This window comes from Delphinus delphis, chromosome 9 (assembly GCF_949987515.2).
Source record: "Delphinus delphis chromosome 9, mDelDel1.2, whole genome shotgun sequence".
Taxonomy (NCBI): Eukaryota; Metazoa; Chordata; class Mammalia; order Artiodactyla; family Delphinidae; genus Delphinus; species Delphinus delphis.
The window spans coordinates 49594747-49616810 of NC_082691.1; the positions used below are offsets into that span (position 1 = coordinate 49594747).

General features: G+C 37.4%; 1 protein-coding gene across 5 annotated transcripts in view; it reads left to right on the top strand.

Moving 5' to 3' along the window:
- The window catches only part of SGCE (sarcoglycan epsilon), a 67730-nt gene that overhangs the window by 6473 nt on the left and 39193 nt on the right, over window positions 1-22064 (top strand). For 3 of the 5 annotated variants that reach the window (XM_060019894.1, XM_060019896.1, XM_060019895.1), the window contains exons 2-4: window positions 9844-9951; window positions 19274-19396; window positions 21249-21406. In XM_060019894.1, coding sequence (XP_059875877.1) covers window positions 9844-9951; window positions 19274-19396; window positions 21249-21406 — 389 coding nt within the window. The remainder of the gene's footprint in view (window positions 1-9843; window positions 9952-19273; window positions 19397-21248; window positions 21407-22064) is intronic. The other 2 variants (XM_060019897.1, XM_060019898.1) reach the window with 1 other exon arrangement.

The window sequence follows — 22064 nt, forward strand, 5'->3', positions numbered from 1 at the left end:
GCACTTTTGTGGGATAGTAGTAATACACCGGGCAACTTGTGATGGCTGGGTTCCCAGTTGTTGAAGATGCCACAGGCGTTCCTGAGCTAAGCTCATGTTTCCGAGAGAGAAATGCTCAGCGATGAGCGCTGGCTTGTCAGCGCTCACGCACCTGATCTGCGGGCGGCTACTTGCAATTCCTTGAATGCAATACTCGCTCCTCTGCTCCTGGGTTTGGGAAGCAAATGATCTCCAACGTTTAAAATTTAAAACTTCAAGAAGTTATCTTAGGAAATAAACAGGTAGCCTTGAAACATGAGTTGCTGTGCTTATTAATGTTCTATTCTTGCAAAAATCAACATATTAGTAAAGCTGAAGTGCTGTTTTCTTCTTGGGTCACTTTGGTAAAATTCTTATTTTTCGTGTCTTCATCTAAGAATTTCTATGCCCTCTTTATGCGATCGCGGTTTAAATGTGTCTTATCACTTAAAAAGCGCTCGTCTTTAGTACGTCTCATTTTCTACTTAATTGCCTTGGACTAATCAGATTTTTTAGACCAGCTCTTTGGCATTCTGTACCACGGGAATCGCCACGGCATCTGTTGTGACACGGAAGGCAGACTTTTTCTCTTCTGACAAATGAAGCCGCTCGTTTCAAAAATGTTTAGGAGTTAGGCAGCTCCAGTGTAAATTCTTTCCCATTCTTTAGCTTTTCACTCATTCATCTGGTCACCACTTTGATTATCATGGAGATTTGGGGTTCACTGTGAATTTGAAAGAAGAGATCGCAGTTAATTTTCCTATAGCAGTTAAAGTGAAATATTTTAGTTCCTGATTTCTTCAGCAATAGACATAGAAGTAAAGTTGATTTTTTTACTTTGGAATGCAGAAGAAGAAAAAATTAGCCCCATGGTTTTTTTTTTTTTTTCCTTCTTAGCAAATTGGTGTTTTCTCACTGTGCGGTAAAATGTCTGTGGCTCTTCTGTCCTATGAAAGAGTTAAATCAGTGTAGCACCTTTAACATCTTTCATTTTTTTGTAGTTATAGAATTGATTCTAATCAAAGGCCAGTACTGCAGAAGTGGAAACAGAACAGGTTGCTACATGTGCTTATCAAAATTTGAAATGTATGTTATTTTTTGTCTAGCCGTTTAAATTCTAGTTTAGTTTACAAATATACTCCTTTAAGTGATGAAAAATAAAAATATAAGGACGTTTGTTGTAGGATTGATAGTAATAATGAAAAACTAGAAAAAAAATTGGGTCATCTTACTAACTAATACTTTTTTCATTCATTTATTTTTTGAGTATTGACTGGTTTTGAGACTGTGTTAGATGCTGGGGAATACACTTTCCCAGCCGTTAGAGAAGTTTTACATTAGCGGGGTTGACAAAGATTAATCAATTAATCACACATATAAATGTGCCCTCAGAACTACGGTAAGTGCTACAAACACTAGTAGAATTTCTAAGCAGGGGATTTGGCCAGACAGGGGGATTAAGGAAGGCTTCTCTGAGTAGGTACTCAGATCTGAAGGATGAGTAAACGTTAAGAGAGGTGAAGAGGAAAGGTATATTTGAGGTCAAAGGAAGAGCTCTGTAGAGGCCCTGGGGCAGGTTGCCCTGGCAAATAGAAGGTGTTGGAAAAAGTCCAGTGATGTTGGAGCCGGGAGGGAAGGGGAACTACAATATGAAAGGAGGCTAGATAGGGGGTCAGGGAGCAAATTTTACCGGGTCTGTTAGACTGCCTTAAAGAGTGTAATCTTCATCCTAAAACCAACGGGAAGTCTTTGGAGGGGTTTAAGCAGGACTTGATCAAATTTGCATTTCAAAAAGAGCACTTTGGCGGCATTGTGATGAAAGGATTGGAGGGGTCAGAATAGAAGCGGTAGTTCGAAGGCTACTTTTCTAACCCAGAATAGAGATGATGACCTCCGGGCTGGGGTGGTGACGGGGAAATGAAGATAGGAGGGATATCTTGAGGGGTAAACAGCAATCGGAGTGGGTTGTGGATTGACATTGGGGTGGAGAGTGACAGGAAATATCAAGCATGATTTCTAGATTTCTGTTGTATTCATGAGAATTAATGGTGATACCATGCTTCTGATGAAGAATGCCAGAAGAGGACCAAACTTTAAGGGAAAGATTCAGGAGTCCTAGTTTGGACAGGCTGAGTTTGAGGTGATGATAAATAAATTATGATTGAGCCACACAGCATGAAGCTTTGCAGTCTTAAAATGTGATATCATGTAAACACGTTCAAGATATATGCTAAGGGAGAAAGTGTGATCACATTATGTAAAGAAACGCATGGTGTATGTGTGTGTTTATATGTGTATGTGTATAAACGTACGTTTGCATATGCATAGAATATGGAAAGATGCAGGGATTATTAAGAGTGGGTACCCTCTGCAGTGGCATTAGGAGGATGGCATTGGAGGGGACTTTTATATTTTATACCCTCATGGTTATACTATTTGAATGTATTACAATGAAAATGTGTGGCTTCTATAATAAAGAAAAATAATGACTGTTTCAAGTAAAGACCCATTAGTATATTATTGTTATATTTTTTATTTTGAGCAGAATTTTTTCCTACAGTTTTGCTTCCCTAACCCAGTAGCTCTTAACCACTTTGCCTTTTAATCCTTTCCCACTAGATTGCACTGTTAGGCTAGATTTCCCCGTCTGCATAGTATTTTGTATTCTAACTTTCGCTAATTTTATTAATTTCAAAAAAGTCCAACATTTTGCAGATGAGGACATTAAATTGTAATGGTGCGTGTAACTACTGCATATATTATGTATCCCATTTTCAAGGGTCCCACTGGTGCTCCTTATGCATCTAGTGTTTCTCAGATAGAATATAGATAGTACCATTTCCGGGCAGTGAAAACCCAGTACGTGCCTTGGTTGGGCTATTTGAGCAAAGGTGTAAAACTCCAAAGAGAAGTGGATAACCCTCCCTTCTCCATGAACTATTCTATCAAACCAACACTTTTTTTATCAGACATTTAATGTTTCATCCAGTTTTGATATGTGTAATGCAAAGTTGAATCTTGTGTCCATGCAGTTTTTGCTTTTGTTGCATTATTTCCTCAGAATAAATACCTAAGAGTTTGTGAGAGTCAGAGAGTACAGATATCAATATAACTTGCTTCTTTTTATTTTATTTTAATTTTTTAACATCTTTATTGGAGTATACCTGCTTTACAATGGTGTGTTAGTTTCTGCTTTATAACAAAGTGAATCAGCTATACATATACATATGTTCCCAGATCTCCTCCCTCTTGCGTCTCCCTCCCTCCCACCCTTCCTATCCCACCCCTCTAGGTGGTCACAAAGCACCGAGCTCATCTCCCTGTGCTATGCGGCTGCTTCCCACTAGCTAACTATTTTACGTTTGGTAGTGTATATATGTCCATGCCACTCTCTCACTTCGTCCCAGCGTACCCTTCCCCCCGGCCCCCGTATCCTCAATTATAACTTGCTTCTTATCACACCTGGCTTTTGCAGCTCTCAACCAGTCTGCCTTGGCCAGTACTGGGAATGAAGACTTGCTAAGCTGCCATCTTCTTAGCCCTGTGAAGTTTGGGGTGGTTGGAGCCCCTGGGCTTCTCCTTCCGCTGGTGAGCAGCCTCTAGCATTTACTCCACTCTGCCATACAAATATCATTTTTCATGTGTCTCATGACCGTGAAGAAAAAAAAAAAAAAGAGTGCTATATTCTATAATGCCAACTGTAGTGACAATAGTTTTTCCATTTGAACATCTATTTTTTTTAAAAAAAACACATTTAAAGAAATCTAAAATTTCCTTCATATCAAGTGAAGAGTAAATGTAATAATAGCTTATATTTTTTGAGAACATCATTGTGTGCTAAGCACTCTTCTAAGGGTTTTAAGTGTATTATCTCATTTAATATTCACAATGCCTCTATGAAGTGGGCACTGTTCTGGCCCTACCAGATGAGTAAACTGAGGTACAGAGACATTGAATAACTCGCCCAGTGGAGAAAAACTGGGGTTTTGAACCCAGGGACTCTGTCTCCAGAGATGCTGATTTAAACCCTACCTTTCTGTGCTCCCAATTTTTATTTCACTCTAAAGTCTAAAATCTTACCTAGCTTGTGCTAAAATTATAAAATTCTAATAACTTTAAATTATATTAATTACTTAACGTTCTGCCCCGCCAGGCTCTTCTGTTTTAACAAAGTGTAGAGGCTTCTCATTCTGGCATTTTCAGTTTGAAGTCTTGCTATTACACTTTTCTTAGGAATATTTGTTTCTGACTCCCTTTGAGGTTGGGGTGGACAGTTCTCAGCAAAGCCATTTTTTTCTCCATAGGTTCCAACTAACCTTTTAGCTTTCCTCTTTTAATGAATTGTGTGTGTGTGTGTGTGTACATACGTACATAACACATAGGATTAATTCTCATGGGCATTGCCTCCTTGCTAGCTGTTTCTTAGCCAGCAGTCAGGGAAAACTTATTTTTTTCTAGAAAGAAAAGTAAGTTGAAGAGGACCTACTAGTAATAATAATAATATCTCAAATTACTTAAGAAATATACAGTTCACAGAGTGCTTTCCCATTTAACCATTTGGGGATCGTATGGATGAGTAGATAACGGGGACTTTGAAGTCAATCAAGAAATGGGTTCAAAATCCAACTCTGCTACTTACTAAACATAATGACCTGGGATAAGCTACATAATTTCCTAAGACTTCTTATCCTCATTGTAAAATGGAAGTTATAATACCTGTTTCACATAGTGATGATGTAAGGATTAGAATAGTTATGTATAAAACCTTCAGTGCCTTGTACTTAGCACTCAAAACTTGGTAGCTAATGATAATGTCAGCTAACATTTTTAGAGAGAAAAATACAAAAACAAGATTTCAGCATAAGAGACAATTTTAAAAGTATTAAGGATAGTTGCATAGAAAAGGGAAGAGAAAATGTAGAGGGCAAGGGAGAGACATAATGACATGGGGAATGATAAGAGAAGGGAAGAGATGTAGGCGACATGAGCTGTCTATCCAATTTATGAAAACGAAGTCTTTGTCCCCTTTGAGTGAAATAGGAAAAGAGACAGATGAAACAGAGAACAAGAGAAAGACTTGACAGTTTGGTTCTAAGGTGAGTGTGTTAATCAGATTATATTTCATCTGGCATATTCTGCTATTTACTTGGACAGTGATGTCAGACTAAATTATTATTTATTATTTCTATCCCTTGACATTTTGATTAGCTCATCAGCAATCAGTCACTATTCACAGCTCTTCAATTGCTTTTATTAAATAGCAAACCCTTCCTCACCAAGTCAGCAAATTATTCAGGTTTGGGAGAGTCATGTCTCTTCAGAGAGTGTTTGCCCCAGGCCAGATGAGATGCAGTCATGCTGCTACAAGACTCCGCATGAATCATGGAACCTTAAGACAAACTTTAAGGATTGAATGGTTTCTAGGGAATTTAAGGGCATGCCAGTCACCATTGGATTAATTCAGGCTTTGATGAGTTTTGAGAGGGAGCATTGAGGAATTGGTTAAATTGTATACCATGCTATGCTAGCTAATTGTGTGACTGTCTTCTTAGTCTGGGCTCTGTAAACACAAGATTCATATTATTCTTTGCTTTTGTGTTTATGAATTAGAGCAAAACTCCTATCCAGGTACAAATGTAGCATAGATTATCATGAACCCAATGAGCACAGTGGAGTTCTTTCAGGATTTCTGAGGATGGTCCGTTATCTTTGGAAGGAGTCCAAGAATCAGTCTATACAGGCTGACTTTATTTTTTTACACACTAGATTTAATCTTGAAAAGTAATGTATAGAGTAAATAGTTTCAAAAATTGAGTCATGTTTTCCCATCCTAAGGAAATTTGTTCTCACAGAAAAAAAATGGTGTGCTCCTTTTCTAATGAAAATTAAACTTATTAAAATACTACCTTTTTTTCCCCAATGAGTATTCTGCCTTTGTCAATGTACAGATTACAATAATTTTCTTTACAAGAAGTTAGCTAAGTGGATCCATGATCTTGGACACGCAGTGAAAAATAGATATTTCAGTGTTACTGAGATTTCTCCCTCAAGGTGTGGGACTTGAATGTTTAAGCAGACACATTATCCGTGGTGTTGTGTCTTGCCTTTATTGACATTGTCTGGTGAGTAGAGCAGTAAAAAGGTGTCTTTTTATTTAGACTTATTGGACTGTGGTCTCCTGTGGTCGAAGTAGGACTTTAGAGGGATCAATATAAACTTAAAAAAATTGAATATGCTCAAAGCAATGCCAGCCTTAAAACAGAGCTATATCTGTGAGATGTGTTTAAACTATTTTACCCTGCCTCTGTTTTTTAACAACTGAGGCACCAATCACATTTGTCTTTTGAATTTTGAAATTCTTGTCTGTAAAAGCCAAGTAGGCTGCACTTACACAGGACCTGGAAAGCATGAGCAATGATACGTTGGTTCACCCGGCAAGGATGTGCAGTGACATTAAATCTTATGGGTTAGTGAGGTTCTAAAAGCCAGAGTATAAGGCAAAAAATTCCGTAGACTTAAGTTACCCTAGTAAATCCTTTAAATTACCTATGAAGTACATTATGTGTAGTTTTGTGTGTATAACTGAACAATAATTCTTATGCACAGCATGGTCTGAGAACCACTGGGCTAGAATAAAGGAAGGAACAAAAGGGGTGCTGTCTGGACACCCAAGCCCTTCTTTCTTTATGGTAACTCCCCAATCCATGGAAAAGTGGAGGATTCTGAAGCGTGCCTGCTTGCCTGCTTGCCTGCAGGGTTTACTCCATTCTGCTGTTCGATGAAGCCTCTATAACCTTCAGACATGTTAACAGATCTCTTGGTTTTGTATGGATTGAACTAGACAGTCTGCATGAAAGCACCTTGCTCAGGACCAGGTGATGTGATGGATTTAAATGTAAATGTTGCTTGTCAGGTCCACATATATACATTGTTTTTTGAAGAGTTGTAGAGAAGAATTTGGCCACTTGCTTCCTGTCTTTCTAGGTTGAGATTTCCCACTGTACAGCAGTGACTTTCATGTTCTTGCAAATTGGCTGCATCTGTGGGCCAGTTGGGGATAAGAGAGAGTAAAGTTTTCAGTTATAAGGTTAGCCCTACGTTTGTCACATTTGATGTGACTTGGTTGAATATCCTATATACCCTTGGGTTCTGTAGGTCTTCTGTTGGTCTTCTAGAGTTCGTATTTGTGTGTGAGAATCACCTGATGAAACTGTGTAACCCGCCTACCTAGATTCTCCATGGTGGAGTCATGAATATGTGTTTTAAATTTTTTTATTTTGTAGTTTTTGGGGTGTGTGAGAATATGTATTTTTAGAGAGCTGCCCAGGGGATTCTTATGTAACTAGCATGTTGCCTTTGGAACCCAGCAATTAGGAAAACCCTTGGAGGTGGGATATTTTGCCACAAGAGGCCATGAACATTTCCGATCCATTTCAGCTTAAATTATTTAGGAAATGACTACTGTATTCTTCATCTAGATTTAAAAGGACATAACTTCAGTTCTTAGGTGAATCAACCATTTATTAGGTGAATCAGCCATAAGATTGGTCTTTTAGTAGATATAAAATTAGTATACTTAGGTTTACATAATTTAAAAATTCAATACCAACCAACTCATTTATTCACTTGGGGTGCTAAGGCCTTTGATTTCCACTCCCAGGTATCACTGAAATGATCACCTGAGGTTTTGTTTGATGGTTTATTTTTAATGACTTGGGTTTTGAGTTGTATTCTTTTTTTCATTTTGGAAGGGGACTTGGTATTTCTCATAATTTAGTTTAAGTTTAGAATTTTACTCAGAATTCAGTTTGAGAAGGAAATAACCATTTCACCTCTGATTTACTAGGGTGAGGAGCTCTTTCAACATTAGGTGTCCTGTACCCCAACAAGTGTTTTCTCTCTTCACTTGTCCTTACTCTCTGATTCATGAAGTATTTTCTTTATATGCTTGTATAAAGCATATATGTTTTGTATATGCTGTACAATATACAAATACATGTATATTGTATGTTTCTGCTTGGTCCCACCCATTCTAGTTTTTCTGGGATTGTGTCTCATCATTTATGTTCCTTTTCATTACACCTAGTCTCTTTCTCTCTCCTTATGTCTTTTCCTCAGCTTATAAACAAAATTTGTTTCCCTACGCGAAAATAAACAATCTTTTTCTCTACCTTGCTGCTCCTCAGTCTGCCATATCATCTTATCTCTTTGCTTCCCTATTCTGGCCAGTGTTCTTAAAAGATTAACTCTGTTTGTTGCATCTACGTCTTGGCCTTTTGCTGTCTGGCTTCTACTCTTACCACTTTATTGGAACTCCACTTTCAAGGAGTCACCAATAACTTCTCCCCTTTCACATCTAGCAATCTTTTCTGAGCTCTCATCCGCTTTGACCTTTTTGCAGTAAGTGAGGATGTTGATCACACTCTCCTTTTTGACAACTCTTCCGTTGACATATGTATATGACACTTCAGGCTCAGTGGTCCAACCTCTCTGACCGCCTTGTCTCTTATTTCTTTGCTGAATTATCCTCTGGTTTTTGCTATGTAAATGTATTTATTAACATGTTCTTCTGCCTTTGTTGTCCCTCCCACTTTTCGTGCATTCCTTCTTGCTATATATTTCAACCCCGGAAGCTAGGACAAAACTACGGGGTACACCCTGGGGGATTTGGGAACTGAGCTGAACTCAAAGGGAACATATCTGAGATGGCTAGAGGAAGGGAGAATGAGATGGTGACCCAATGTTGTAGTTAGGAAAATGGTACCCAAATATCAAGTCTGGAAGATAAGGATGAAAAATGGGAGAGTAAGCAGTAAGATTGGTAGTTTGGATGATTGGAAATAGTATAGGCAAATAGGTCAAGAACGTGAATGTGTATCTTCTCCAGATCATTTTGTTCCTGACAGTCTAATGCGTGTTACCTGAGAGCATGATCTCTTTAAGGAATTGCACTGGGGCTTTGGCTTCAATAATCATTTCTCTGGTGATGAACTTCAAATCTGCATCCAAAGCTTGCCTTAGATTCTCCTGTGAACCAGAGCTCTATTTCCATCTTCGTCTTAGGTGGTTTCACCTGGATATCCAACTGGTACCCCACATTTAACATATCCCCAAATACATTTGTCATCTTTCTACTGAAATGGACTCTTTTTTGGCATTCCTAATACATCACTGTTCTGCGTCATCCTGGGTCAAAACTTCAAAGCCATTATTCTTTTTTTTAGCCCACATCCAGCAATTTGAGAAGTACTGTCAGTATTCTCTCCCATGATGTCTTGTAACTGGCCCCACCTTTACTCTTCCTTTCTTCAACCCCTGATTATGGGCTGACTGCTACTCTACACTCCAGAGAGAACCCCCTATTTAGTATCCACTGACCCTGATTCTGTTCATTGCTGCCAGTGTAATGTTTCCAAAACTCAACTGTAAATTTCAAAGACGTTTTAAACTTACCACAACATTCCAAGCCAGGGAAAATTGCTTCCCCTCTCAGTGCTATTGTAGCAGCTATGGTTTCTACCACTGTGTGTATATGTGTAATTGCTATGTGTATACACTATATTATACATTACATATATATTTTGGTACATGAATTATCAATCCCTATAGATTGTAAGCTCCTTGGAGGGCAGGAACTGTGTCTTTACTTTGTATCCCCATATATTCCTTGTATTGACATGCAACAGATATTTATTGAATGGAATTAAACAGCTCACTGGGGCTGGAAGGAATCTGATACCAGTTAATACGTAGTAGGTGATTTGTGATAGTCATTTTAATTTGACATTAATTTCATTTTTTGTGCATTTGTTTTATTCTGAAAAGCTTTTTTATTAAGCTGTGCTGATGGCATAAGTGGAACAGTTAACTGGAAGACCAAACAGGCCAACAATTTTATTGTCAGCAGAAAAATGACTGCTGGGAAGAAAGATGGTGAGTTTAGGTTGTAAATCTAAATCCTTTTGGGGAGTCAGTTAAATGTCCGCTTCCAATAGTCCTTTTGCTTTTTTAGTCATGTGTGGACTTTTTTTTTTTTTTGATAAGTCAGTCTGAAAAAAATCAAATTTTGTTTTCCTAATCTTCTAAAGCTTCTGATCCTCTGTGTTCTTAATCCATTATTCTCCAAGTTTTTTTCCTTTGCTGTAGTTTTCCCTTTTTTTTAACCAAAAATAATTCTTGTTTTTAACCTATTGTTGCCCCTTATCCAGTCACTAGCTTGCCACTTATGAAAATTGTCCCAGTGTGGTTATTATAACAATTTACTTATAACATTGAAAAACATTAAGAAGTACATTTAACATAAATCGTTTAAAAACAGTATTTACATAACCTTAGAAAAATGGTCATAAAATATTTTGGCTAGTTGTGGATGATTTTTTGAATGATTTTTGTTGCAAAACCAAATTGGTATGTTTGCTGTTAACTAATTAGATGGCATTTGTTTTCTATGGAAAAGATAGCCTGACCCTTGAATGATTGTCCTTCTAAATTTTTCTTCTCTATCTTAAATGTGTTCATTAGCAATATGTCAGCACCTTTGAAATAATGCATTTCATCAGGGAGAAAAAGACTTACTTAATAACCAAAAGATTAGTTGTTTTAAAAATATCAGTTATCAATATGAGCTTTCACTTAATATTTCTGGATTACTTGTCTTTATAATCCCTCTTAACCGTACCCTCCCCCCCCAACCCCACATACAATTTGGGCTATATGTGGTCATGAACAGAACATTAGCAGAACAGTAGCCTAGTCTCCATAACTTTGGGGTAACCAGAATATCTATTAAAAAAACAACAGTTTTAAAATATTTTGAAAAGAGCAGTAATTTTATGTGATAAAATGGCCTTACTGCCATATAAAACTTTCTAGGTATCTTGTAGGAGTGATTCCTGGCTTACCTCATTTTCTTCTTACATTTCTGAGTTGGGGGGTCACTGACTTTTTTCCAGCTAGCATCAAATTATTCCTCAGCTAGAATCTTCTACTCCCAGATCTGTTTCACAGTAGGACCAAGGCTGCCAGCATCTCTTCTACTCTGCTGTCTTTGAAACAAACCCACAAACACCTCTGCATTTTTAAGGAATTTTCATCTCTAATATAAAAGAAAAGAGTTTTATAACAGTAAACTCTCATGAAAAGTTCACAAAAAGTTGTTTTCAAAAGCACTAGACTCACCTGTTCTAGGATCTAAGCGCATCATCCCACAGTCCTTTCCCCACACCCTCCTTAGATATTCTCAAGGGATTTTCTCTGTTTCCTTCAAGGGAATCACCTCCGGCTACCTTATCTGGGCTGCTCCTTAATCAGGCTGAGGGCCTTCGGCTTCTTCGGCACATCCACTATTCCTGTTTTCTTTTTATTTTCTTTGATTTATTTTTGGTTGCGTTGGGTCTTCGTTGCTGCGCACAGGCTCTCTCTAGTTGCGGCGAGCGGGGCTACTCTTCATTGCAGCGCAAGGGCTTCTCATTGTGTTGATGAGCCCGGGCTCTTGTCGCATGGGCTTCAGTAGCTGTGGCACGCGGCCTCAGTAGTTGTGGCTCGCGGGCTCTAGAGCGCAGGCTCAGTAGTTGTGGCCACGGGCTTAGTTGCTCCATGGCATGTGGTATCTTCCCGGACCAGGGCTCGAACCCGTGTCCCCTGCATTGGCAGGCAGATTCTTAACCACTGCACCACCAGGGAAGCCCCTTCCCGTTTTCTAATCTTACCAATTATGGCCCCAGATGGCCCTCAGTATTGCCATCTGCAATTTACTTCTGTCATCTCCCAGGGATTTGGGACCTGCCGTGATTCCTGCTGCCTCACACGAGATCACTAAAGACGCTTCCTCTGGACTTCACACTATTTTGCACTAAATTGCAGTCTTTCCCTTTTCTTCAGTTTCTTCTTTTTAACGTTGATCCCTAGAATTTCTGTCCTCTTTAAGCATGTCCCTCCATTCCTATTTGATTTTCCATAAAGGTGCTCTCTAACCGGCTGTCAGGCTCAGCTATGGTGCTCTTCTTAGTGAAATGTATTCCAAGGCCTTTACCATAGCATTCTCTAGAATCTCCATCTCTTCCTTTTTCAAATTTCATGCTCCCTCTGGACCTCAAACTGATTTTCTCCTTGGAACCTGAGCCATAACTGTAGTTCTCAAAATCGAAATGATCAATACATCTTGAGGTAACCAGTTCAGATTATCGCATTCTCTTATTTCCTCAGTTTCTCTTGAACTCATTCTTTAGCTTCTACCTTCCTGGTCTCCTCCTCTAATTTAAATCCTATCATTATAGTTCTGCATTATTAAAATATCTTACAGAGAGAGTAATGAGTTTACTTTAGTGGGTTGTAATAATGTAATGGACAGCCACCAAATGTATTACCTCATGTTAGCAAATCAACAAAATACGTAACCACCCTGGGTTCAAGTCCTGGCTCTTCCTCTTCCTAGTCCTGTAAGCTTGAACCTGTCATTCAGCCTCTCTGGGTTCAGTTTTGTTAACTATAAAATGAAGGACTGAACTTGATTTTTTGCATGCAAACTCCGATTGATGTTATCTGTCAGGAATCCTGGATTGAGTAGAATGCTGAGGCCATATCCAAGCAGGAAGTAATGCAATGATTTGTCTCTTAGTAGAGAAAGTTATTTGGCATGCCCTGACAGGATGACATCTAAAGCCCCTTTCAACTGCAGTGTTCTATGAGACCAAGTTTATTGATTACCAATTAAAAATGGTTTGCAACCACTTTCCAGCCAACATTTAAGAAAAAAACAACAAAACAAAACAAACGCATGATCATTCTATGGAAAAATCAGGATATTTAACTCTAGTGTAGAAAAATGGTTTTAGTAAGTGGCTTTGGTTGGGGGGAGGGGAAGCTCACAAAGTAACCTTTCTGCTTCTTGTAGAAAAAGATCCAAGAAGTGGTTTCTTTTCTACCTCATGTAGAGAAAAGTGGTCGTATCTCTTAGAGGAGTGAAGTTTTAAAAGGCAATTTAATGCCTTCCCCATGATGAGCTCTACAGCCCAGGTGTGGACTATCTGTGACTGAAATAAAACAATAGCTGACCACTGCCCAATGAATGGCCTTCAGTACTTTGATGTTGAGTAAACTTAAGGGGTGAAGGGCAGACTGCCGAGAAAAGCTTTTGACTCTAAGCCAAGATTTATAAAGCTGGATTGATAAAACACAGGGTAAATTTTAAAGAGGAAAGAAAAAAACAAAACCAAAACAGGTTGTGTACCTGGCTGCATATTGATGCCTTTCAAACTATTTTTCTACAGACATTATCTGGTCTAGTAATTAAATTTCAATTAGACTATAGAAATAACACATTGAAAAATAAATTAGGAAGGAAACCATAAATATATCAAGCTCTGAAAACCCTGAAATGAGTTCTCTTGGTGCAGAGATATCAAATGGAATTCATCTCTTATAATCAATTCCCACTAATTGGTAGCAGCTTCTTGGAGTGCTGTGTATACAGGGGCTCTGAGTGTCATAAAGAGCTTTTAGCTATTAAAACTATAAAAGAGAAGTCAAGTCTTATTTTTTTTCTGTCCGTACTTACAGTTTCTAATTATCAGAGATGATCATATAGTAAAATAAGTTTTCAGCAATTGTATTTTTTGTGTAACTTTCTTTTTAATAATACTCCAATTCTTTAGCAGAGACGTGGTGTCTCTTCTGTAAATAGGATTTTAAGGAATTGGGATACCTAGTTGCTTAGGCAAAAGTTTATTTTAAAAACTGTACCGGATAAGTGGCTATTCAGTATTATCTTTGTATTTTAAACATATTTAAAAGTCTTCTTCATCATTCTTATCCAAATTTTTTTCAAATAATACTTACTATTAAGGCAATACTATGAACAGTTGGAAAATATGCACTGTCTTATTTAACTAATTTGCACTCAGTTAAAGCACCCTTGTCATGTTTCCCAATGAGTAGCTTACGTCTTAAAACTCTCTGAACACGAGAGGCAAATTAACAAAATTGAAATGCTTTTGGAAATGGGCTTCAGTTTCTTATTAATAAATTACTTATTTTAGTGTGTTATGTTCTTAGGCTGATTTAGCTATTGCTAAGGTTAATAGATCAGTTAATCAATAGATCTCTTCGTTTAAATTATGCAGTATATTTCCCACACATCAGATATGTAAGAAATTATTTTATACAGCACATTAAATCCCCTCCTTTTGATTTGGCAGTTTGTTTACGTAACATATGGGTTGAATTAAGACTTTCTGTGGTACACTTATTTATTTCTGAATGCATTTAATACATAGAGTTTATGTTGCCACCTCCTCAAGTAATGGCTGTCTCCCAATTATAGTAAGACTTTCAGAAGTATACTGTGTCAACTAAGAATCAGGAAATACGCCACAAAAGGGTCTCTGGGTAGCAAGAATAGATGCAGCAAACGCAGGCTCCTGTTTTTCACACCTGGCAGAGCCCTGCGTGCGTTAAGACAGTACAAATTGGTTCTTACTTTAACATGCAGTCCCACCTCACTTGGTAGCCTCGTTTCTAAACCTGCAGCGGATTAATAGCAGCAAATTAGAAGGGATAGAGGAGCTGTTACAGGAAACATATGGATAGCAATGAGAAGTGACGGCTGACAACGTGTCTACAGATGAGAAAACAGAAAATCTATAAAACACACAACCATAAAAAGCATTAGCAAACGGTGACCCGCTAGTGCTACTGGGATCGGTAAATTACAAGGCAACCAAACAGTCCATAAGGGCATGACTGTATTATAGAGGGAAGTGCAATAATTGATGTGCCAAATGATGATCTTATGCCATAATGAAGAAGGATCGACCGCTGAGTACTTTAGAAAACTCAGGTCTCTAAAATGTTTCCTTCGTTGGGGTTCCTGCTAAACTGAGATTTTACTGTATTCTCTCAAACTGCAAAAATTAGAAAATGATGATGTAAGTGGACCTTTTAAAGTGATTAATTTGTTGATAAAGCATCTATGAGAGAGAGATCACCTTGACGTGAATACTGACAATCCTTTATGACTTCAGAGGAGAGACTTTAAGACTTAAATCTAGCTGAGACTTGTAGGGTGTCACACTCAGCAGCCAGTTTATAGTCATGTCCTTGTTCTTGATGCAGAAAAAGGGCTGATAGGGGTTCTCCGGACTCTTTTGTAGAGAGTGGACTTTGTATGTGCCTGTGCACGTGCATATGCCATTAAAAAAATCATTGTGATAATTGTGAAGTGTTATATGCTCTAGATTCGTTAGCAATGCACCACCAAACCCTTTCAAAATTTGATGTTTACTAAACACATACAGATTTGCTTTTGTTTTTAAGTAATTGTAAATAAGCACACAAATGTGCACCCTCATATTTTCATCTCAGTGTTGCTCCCATAGGGAGAGAATTCCAAATGGACTATTAATAAAGGAAGACAGGATGCTATTTAGCTAGCATGAGGTCCCACTTTATTGCTACCGCCATCACCGTCTGTTACTTGGTTCTTGGCTCTCTGCTGTCCCATAAGATACATTTTCGAAAATGGTTTGTAGTTTCTATGCCTTATGATTAAAACATACAGGGAACAGTTTTATAGAAAGATTTTGGTAGCATGTTAACAAGGAATATTGGACCTGCATTTAGGGAGGGTGAAATATAACCCTGCCACTTGCCCACATATCCTTTTGCTCTTTTCAACTCAGATATGTACTTTTTCCTGTAAAAAATGCCATTATTTATGACTACCCGTCTTCAGTTTTTAATCTTTGCAAATCCAGCTACCCTTGCGGTTTGAAGATGATGTTTTTGACCCCCCGTGGGTTGGACTTTTGGTTTAATTGTTTTGCCCATTAATGGTGATGGATTTGCACGGATTTAGCCACAGACTGGTTTCTAGTTTCATTTGTATCCAGTGGCATGTGTTTGCAGAGGTAATGGATTTGCAGCCCTAGACGATTGGAGAGCCATGCAATCCACAGAGCAGCCAGACCCTGTGACCTCAGCTTGATTAGCAAGGCACTGTATGCTTGTATATTTCAGAGACTCTTCAGAGATTTTTTTTCAGAGATGTGTATTTCAGAGATTCTTAAAGTGTTTCAATTTCACTTTCAAGACTTTCTTTTAGGGAAAACAATATGCATCAAGCTTGCTGTTTGTGAGTACTACCTAGACATAGGTGAGTGCAACATGTGTTCACTGTTAAGTAACAGACTTTTTTGGTGTTAGTGCAAACCCTATCAGTATTGTTTATATCGCTCATGTTTAGAACAAGAGCCCATAAGTCTGAATTCTGTGTGTCACTTTGTTGCTTTTGAAAGGAAGCTAGGTGTAAATACTGCCCAAATAGCCTCTGTTGAAGAGCTGTTTGTTTTTGCAAGTAACAAATGGGAAGGGTAAGGTAAAGGGCACTTCTCTAAAATGTGCTGTGGGTGCCCATAATTTAAACTGATGCTACAGAAAGGAAGTATTATTTTCACAAACAAAACATAGTGGCATAGTCATTTTCCATTTCTAGATGATGAGTGTGTCATACATCTGTATCATGTTTTTCTCAAAGTGAATGGCATACTATACTTACAGTGAAGCGGGCTTTACTGCAGAGTTGCCAAGGTAACTGACCAGCAAGTATGCAGTTCAGCAGATTGCAGAAAGGCAGTTTTACACATGAATAAAGAAATGCGCATGTAATCTTAAAACCCAGGAGGGCCATGGTAGATTGTGGTTTGGCTCTGTAGATTGTAGAAATGTTGTTTGTTGTTGTTTTTTGTTTGTTTGTTTTGTTTTATGAAAGCAGAAAGTGAGATGTTCTACACTAGTCCTTGAAGTGAGGTAATAAATAGTGACAAGTACCCTTTTATGGTTCTATTTTAGGCCCTGCCATGGGCCATATAGAAAATAGGACCATTTCAATATTATTAATATGAACAACTTTTCTTTTTGATTTATAAGCTAGCTTTTACCACCTTATGTCAGCAAAAACTACGGGAGACTGTTAGTAGTTTATAATGTAAATGGAGGATGGTAACCCATAAACTGCTACACACATATGAGAATTAATTTAGGTTACAAAACTGAAAATGAAGTTAAGAATTATATATATTTAGAACACAAACATAAGAACTGTGTTTCCCTCTACAGTGCTTTGTATTAGAATGTATTCATCCATTTATAAAATTATTCACATATGCCAGACACCTTCTAGGTGCCGAGAAAATAACAAAGGTAAATAAAGTTCAGTGCTGGACTTCAAGGTGTTTTTAATCTCTAAAAAGAATAAATTGGATAAGCTCCAAAGAGATTCCTTTGAATTATGCAAAACATTCCTGTGCCGTGGATGTAGGATTGTGATCTAGAATTTAAACACCTTTCTGTATAGAATGAAATAACTTCTCACCAGGAGTTCACAGCTCTCCATAATTTGACTCACCTTCCCAGTTTTCCTCCCCCCTACCAGGATCTAGCGTTACTGGCTTAATTCCATTTCTTGAAAGGGCCCTGCAGTATCCCACTTTTGTATCTTGTACATTTCAAAGCTGAAATTGCCCATCTCTGAGTTTCAGAATCTTGCTAGCACTTTAAAAGCCATATTGAATTCTTCTTATATAAACCTTTCCCAGGTCTTTCCAGCTTCCATTGCTCTTCACCATCTTTCCAGGTCTTGCCAGAGCAGTTTGTCTCTCTGGGGTCATACCTAGTTAGGGGAGTGTTGGTCTCCCAAACCAGATGGTGAGCTCATGAAAGGCAGGGACTGGGTCTCCTTCATCTTCACATTCTCCACAGCACCAAGCATTCAGCGGATGCCATGGAATCCAGCTGGTGAAAAATCTCTAATTCTCATCCTTACTATTTTTCTGTGATTCACTTATTCTTGTTTTTTTGGAACGGGACCATTTTCACAGGTGAGTAAATTGCTCTTGGGTAGAGAATGGGTATTCTAAATGCCATGGGAATGCTTACCAGTGCTAGTACAAAACAAGTCAGGAAAGAACGAGCCTCCCTATTACCTAATTTAAACCTAACTTGCCGCTTCCTTCCTTCTGTTACCGCAGCCTTTGAAGTTGTGTTTTTAGTAGTAAAGCTATGGATACATGAAGCTACAAGCCAAATATTTTAGTTCAGTTCCCCATTTTTGGCAGCCATCCACAGAACTGTAGGGGCAAGTTTTCACAGATAAAGAAACATTTTTGTGGGAGTTCCTATTTTTATGCTGAAAAATTCACTGTCAGTGATTTTGCCATCCAAGGGCTTTTAGTTAGTTGTGAGCCCGGGAGTGAGCAGCCTTGAGTTCTTAAGGTTAATTACTACATTTACAAATCCATCAGTGACTAAGAGAAAGAACTTGCCTGATAGGGTTTATCTGTTTAAAAATTGCAGCCAGTAGCCAAACAGGAAGATAGAAAATCAAAAGAGATTGTAGAGGTGACAAGGGTAATGGCAGTATTGTGTTGGTGGAGACGATGATATCAGAGGAAAAAAACGATAAGTTGAAACTAATCAAACCAATTTGGTCATTTTAATGTACTCACATCATGTATCTTAAGTAACCAGTAAATCATGAAATCTGCCCCATTTCACTTAAAGAAATGATTTGCACTGAATTTTGTGATGTAATTGTTATTGCTTATTTAGGAGGTAGCATAATAGACTAGATTGTATGTGTGAATTATTAAATGTCGAGATCAGGTAAAGTGGAATAAATCATTTCCAGGAAAGATGGGGGAATAATACTCAAAGAAAGAGTATCCAATGCATTTTTATAAGTATCAATGTATATGAAAGTCATCTTACATATATCAGTGGTATTATGTAGTCCGATATGCTCTGTCTGGCAGACAGTTAATATGGTGGAGATTGTTACCATTTAAAAAAAATGACTCTTTATACTTTGCTTTGAAAAAAGGAAAAAGAAAAAATATACTGTAGCAATTATATAGCTGATCAGTTCTCATGATGTATTTTGTTGGTAATAATCTCCATAAAAATTACAAAAGAGATTTCATGGATGTCTTTATTATTTAATAATAATTTAAAATATTAAATATGCCTAATTCTGCTTACATAATATTTGAAAAGTCTATAAACACAGCAAGTTGAGAGTTGTTCCATGCTTTGTCCTAAAACCACTCCCCTTTAAAACAAACTTCTTAACAATCTTGCATGTTGCTTCAGTTTTCTCAGAAATTTCTACATAGTGAAACCCTTCTTTACAGTGTAAGTGAATTTTCAAAAGCAGAGCTCATTATTTGTCTTTCTGTCTCTTATCTTCCCTCTTTGTTTTCAGTGTACACTATTTTCTCCAAGGTGCACTCTGATCGGAATGTCTACCCATCTGCAGGTGTCCTCTTTGTACATGTTTTGGAAAGAGAGTATTTTAAGGGGGAATTTCCACCTTACCCAAAACCTGGTATGTTCTGGCGGGAAAAAAAGTGGTTAATTTACTAAATTTTTCTTTTTGTTCAATGTGCATAGTCTAGATGATATATGATCAAATATTACTGACATTACTTGACATGGTCTGGATATGTGATAAATTGATTGTTATAGAATATTTCCCATTTTAAGATTAAAAATTTAATTACCGAAGGAAATAACTCATTTTTGAAATTTAAAGAAAGTGTATTTCTGATTTCCTAGTCTTGAGTTTTGTGCTTCTGACAAATGATCTACCTATATTCTCAGAGAAATAATTATAGATGTACAATTACAATTTTACACATTAAGACTTAAGAATCTTACAGAGTACATTGATTTTTGGAAAACTATACATATGTTGTAGAAGAGATTGAAATATGGTATTAAGAAAGAGTTCTCAAAAAAACTTTTACAATATGAGATAATTTTATATAACTTCATAATCATATAATGGAGATTAATTTTTCTTCAAAGCAATACCAGTTACGAAGTCCTATTTAATTTACTATCGGTTTAAATTATGTTATGTTGGATTGTCACAAATGCCATCAAATTAACGAAGATACAGAAAGAATAGCAAGAGAAAATACATTGTTATTATGACTCTTACTTAAGTAACAAATAAAAATGAATTTCTGAAAATTCCAGCATTAGAATTAATATAAATATTATTTTTGTGGATTATATGATGAATAGCATACCTGAAAACACTCGTAAAATATAGTTAAGCATGTTCTCACCAGCATTCAAGAAACAAGGCAGTCTTTTCATCAATTACTTAAAAAATGTGTTCTCGTGAGGGGCATGCTCTTTTTGCAAAACTATATAGCTAAACCTTGTGAGCAGCAGCTTCAACACTGGAGAAGAAAATGTAGTTAAGAGCATATTTCTGGAGTCAACCAAGATTAAATTCTAGTTTCAGGGGCTTCCCTGGTGGCGCAGTGGTTGAGAGTCCGCCTGCCGATGCAGGGGACACGGGTTCGTGTCCCGGTCCGGGAAGATCCCACATGCCGCAGAGCGGCTGGGCCCGTGAGCCATGGCCGCTGAGCCTGCGCGTCCGGACCCTGTGCTCCGCAACGGGAGAGGCCACAACAGTGAGAGGCCCGCGTACTGCAAGGAAAAAAAAAAAAAATTCTAGTTTCACCACTTAATATGACCATGAAGAATTAACATGGAAAATTACGTATTTCGTCAATAAATTAGGGCTAATAAGAGTACTACTTTCATTGGTATGTTTGAAAATCAGATGAAATAGTGCCTGTAGAGGCCAGGCACATGCTAATAAAATGACACCATTATTATTTATTATTAATAAATGTCATGTTACTGCAGTTCTTTTGGACTTGGATTTGGATTTTTTCAACTCATCCTCCATTGTTTTTAAATTACATTATTTTTGTTTTGATGACACTTTTATAATTTTGAGATATCCCTTAAGATGAGTTTGATAGTGCTCAGAGTTTCATGAAAGGAAGGTTTCTCAGAAGAATGAATACATCAACATGATTAGGGGATTTTCCTGAAAGATAGTTGTCTCATTGGTAGAACTTTTCCACTGCTATGTGACCTCCTCCCCTCAAAAAAGAAAAGGAAATTTACCCCCAAATTGTGTGAATATGCTTTCTTTGTTGAATCAGATTTCTAGACTAACTAAACAACCAAAAGGATATTTTTCTTACATGAGGCCCTAATCTAAATTCCCAGATGGATTTTATTTTGGTGTGTATTTAATTTGCTACAAATGTTAAGAAAAAAAATTTTAGACAGACATATTTTTATTGAAACAATCAAAGCAACATGTGAAAATAACTGTCTTATATCTTACTTCTGTGTTTCTTACCTAGGCGAGATTAGTAATGATCCCATAACATTTAACACAAATTTAATGGGTTACCCAGACCGGCCTGGATGGCTTCGGTATATCCAAAGGACACCATATAGTGATGGAGTCCTATATGGGTCTCCAACGGCTGAAAATGTGGGGAAACCAACAGTCATTGAGGTAATTTACTTAGAAAGAGCAAAATTATATTCTTGATTTTTTTGTAATTTGAGTTTCAAATGTTGTGATTAAAATTACATGGCAGTGGTTTTCAGTATTTTATGCATGAAAACACACTAGATAACATTTGCAAATGTACCATTCCTTTCTGTTCATCTACAGAGTTTTTTGTTTCAGCTTTTATGTAAAAAAGCGTCATCTAAAATTAGTGAAAAAATTAAAAGGTATTTAAAAGAAATAAATTACTGTGAATTCTATTTAATAAAATGAACAAAAACTTAAAACACTTATTTTCTCCAAATTTTAATTTCAGATTTCATGTTCATTCAGTCATTAAGGAGACGTCTTTTGAGCCCCTACCATGTGCTGAACATTATGATAGGTGTCGGTGGTAGAAAGATGAATAGTAGCTGTGCTCTGCCATGTCTTACAGTTCAGGGGTTGAAGCACTGAATGGAAACCCAAACTTAGCCAGCACTGACATAACTGTTATAATAAGAAGGGGCTGTTTGATGCAGAGTTATAAGAGGGTAGACAGAAATTCACTAAGTAGAAGGAAGGCTATTTTAGGCAGAAGATGCAGCACATCAAAATCTTGGAAGCATAAACATAACCACATAGTCTTAGAGAACTACAAGTGTGGCTAGAGGACAGGATG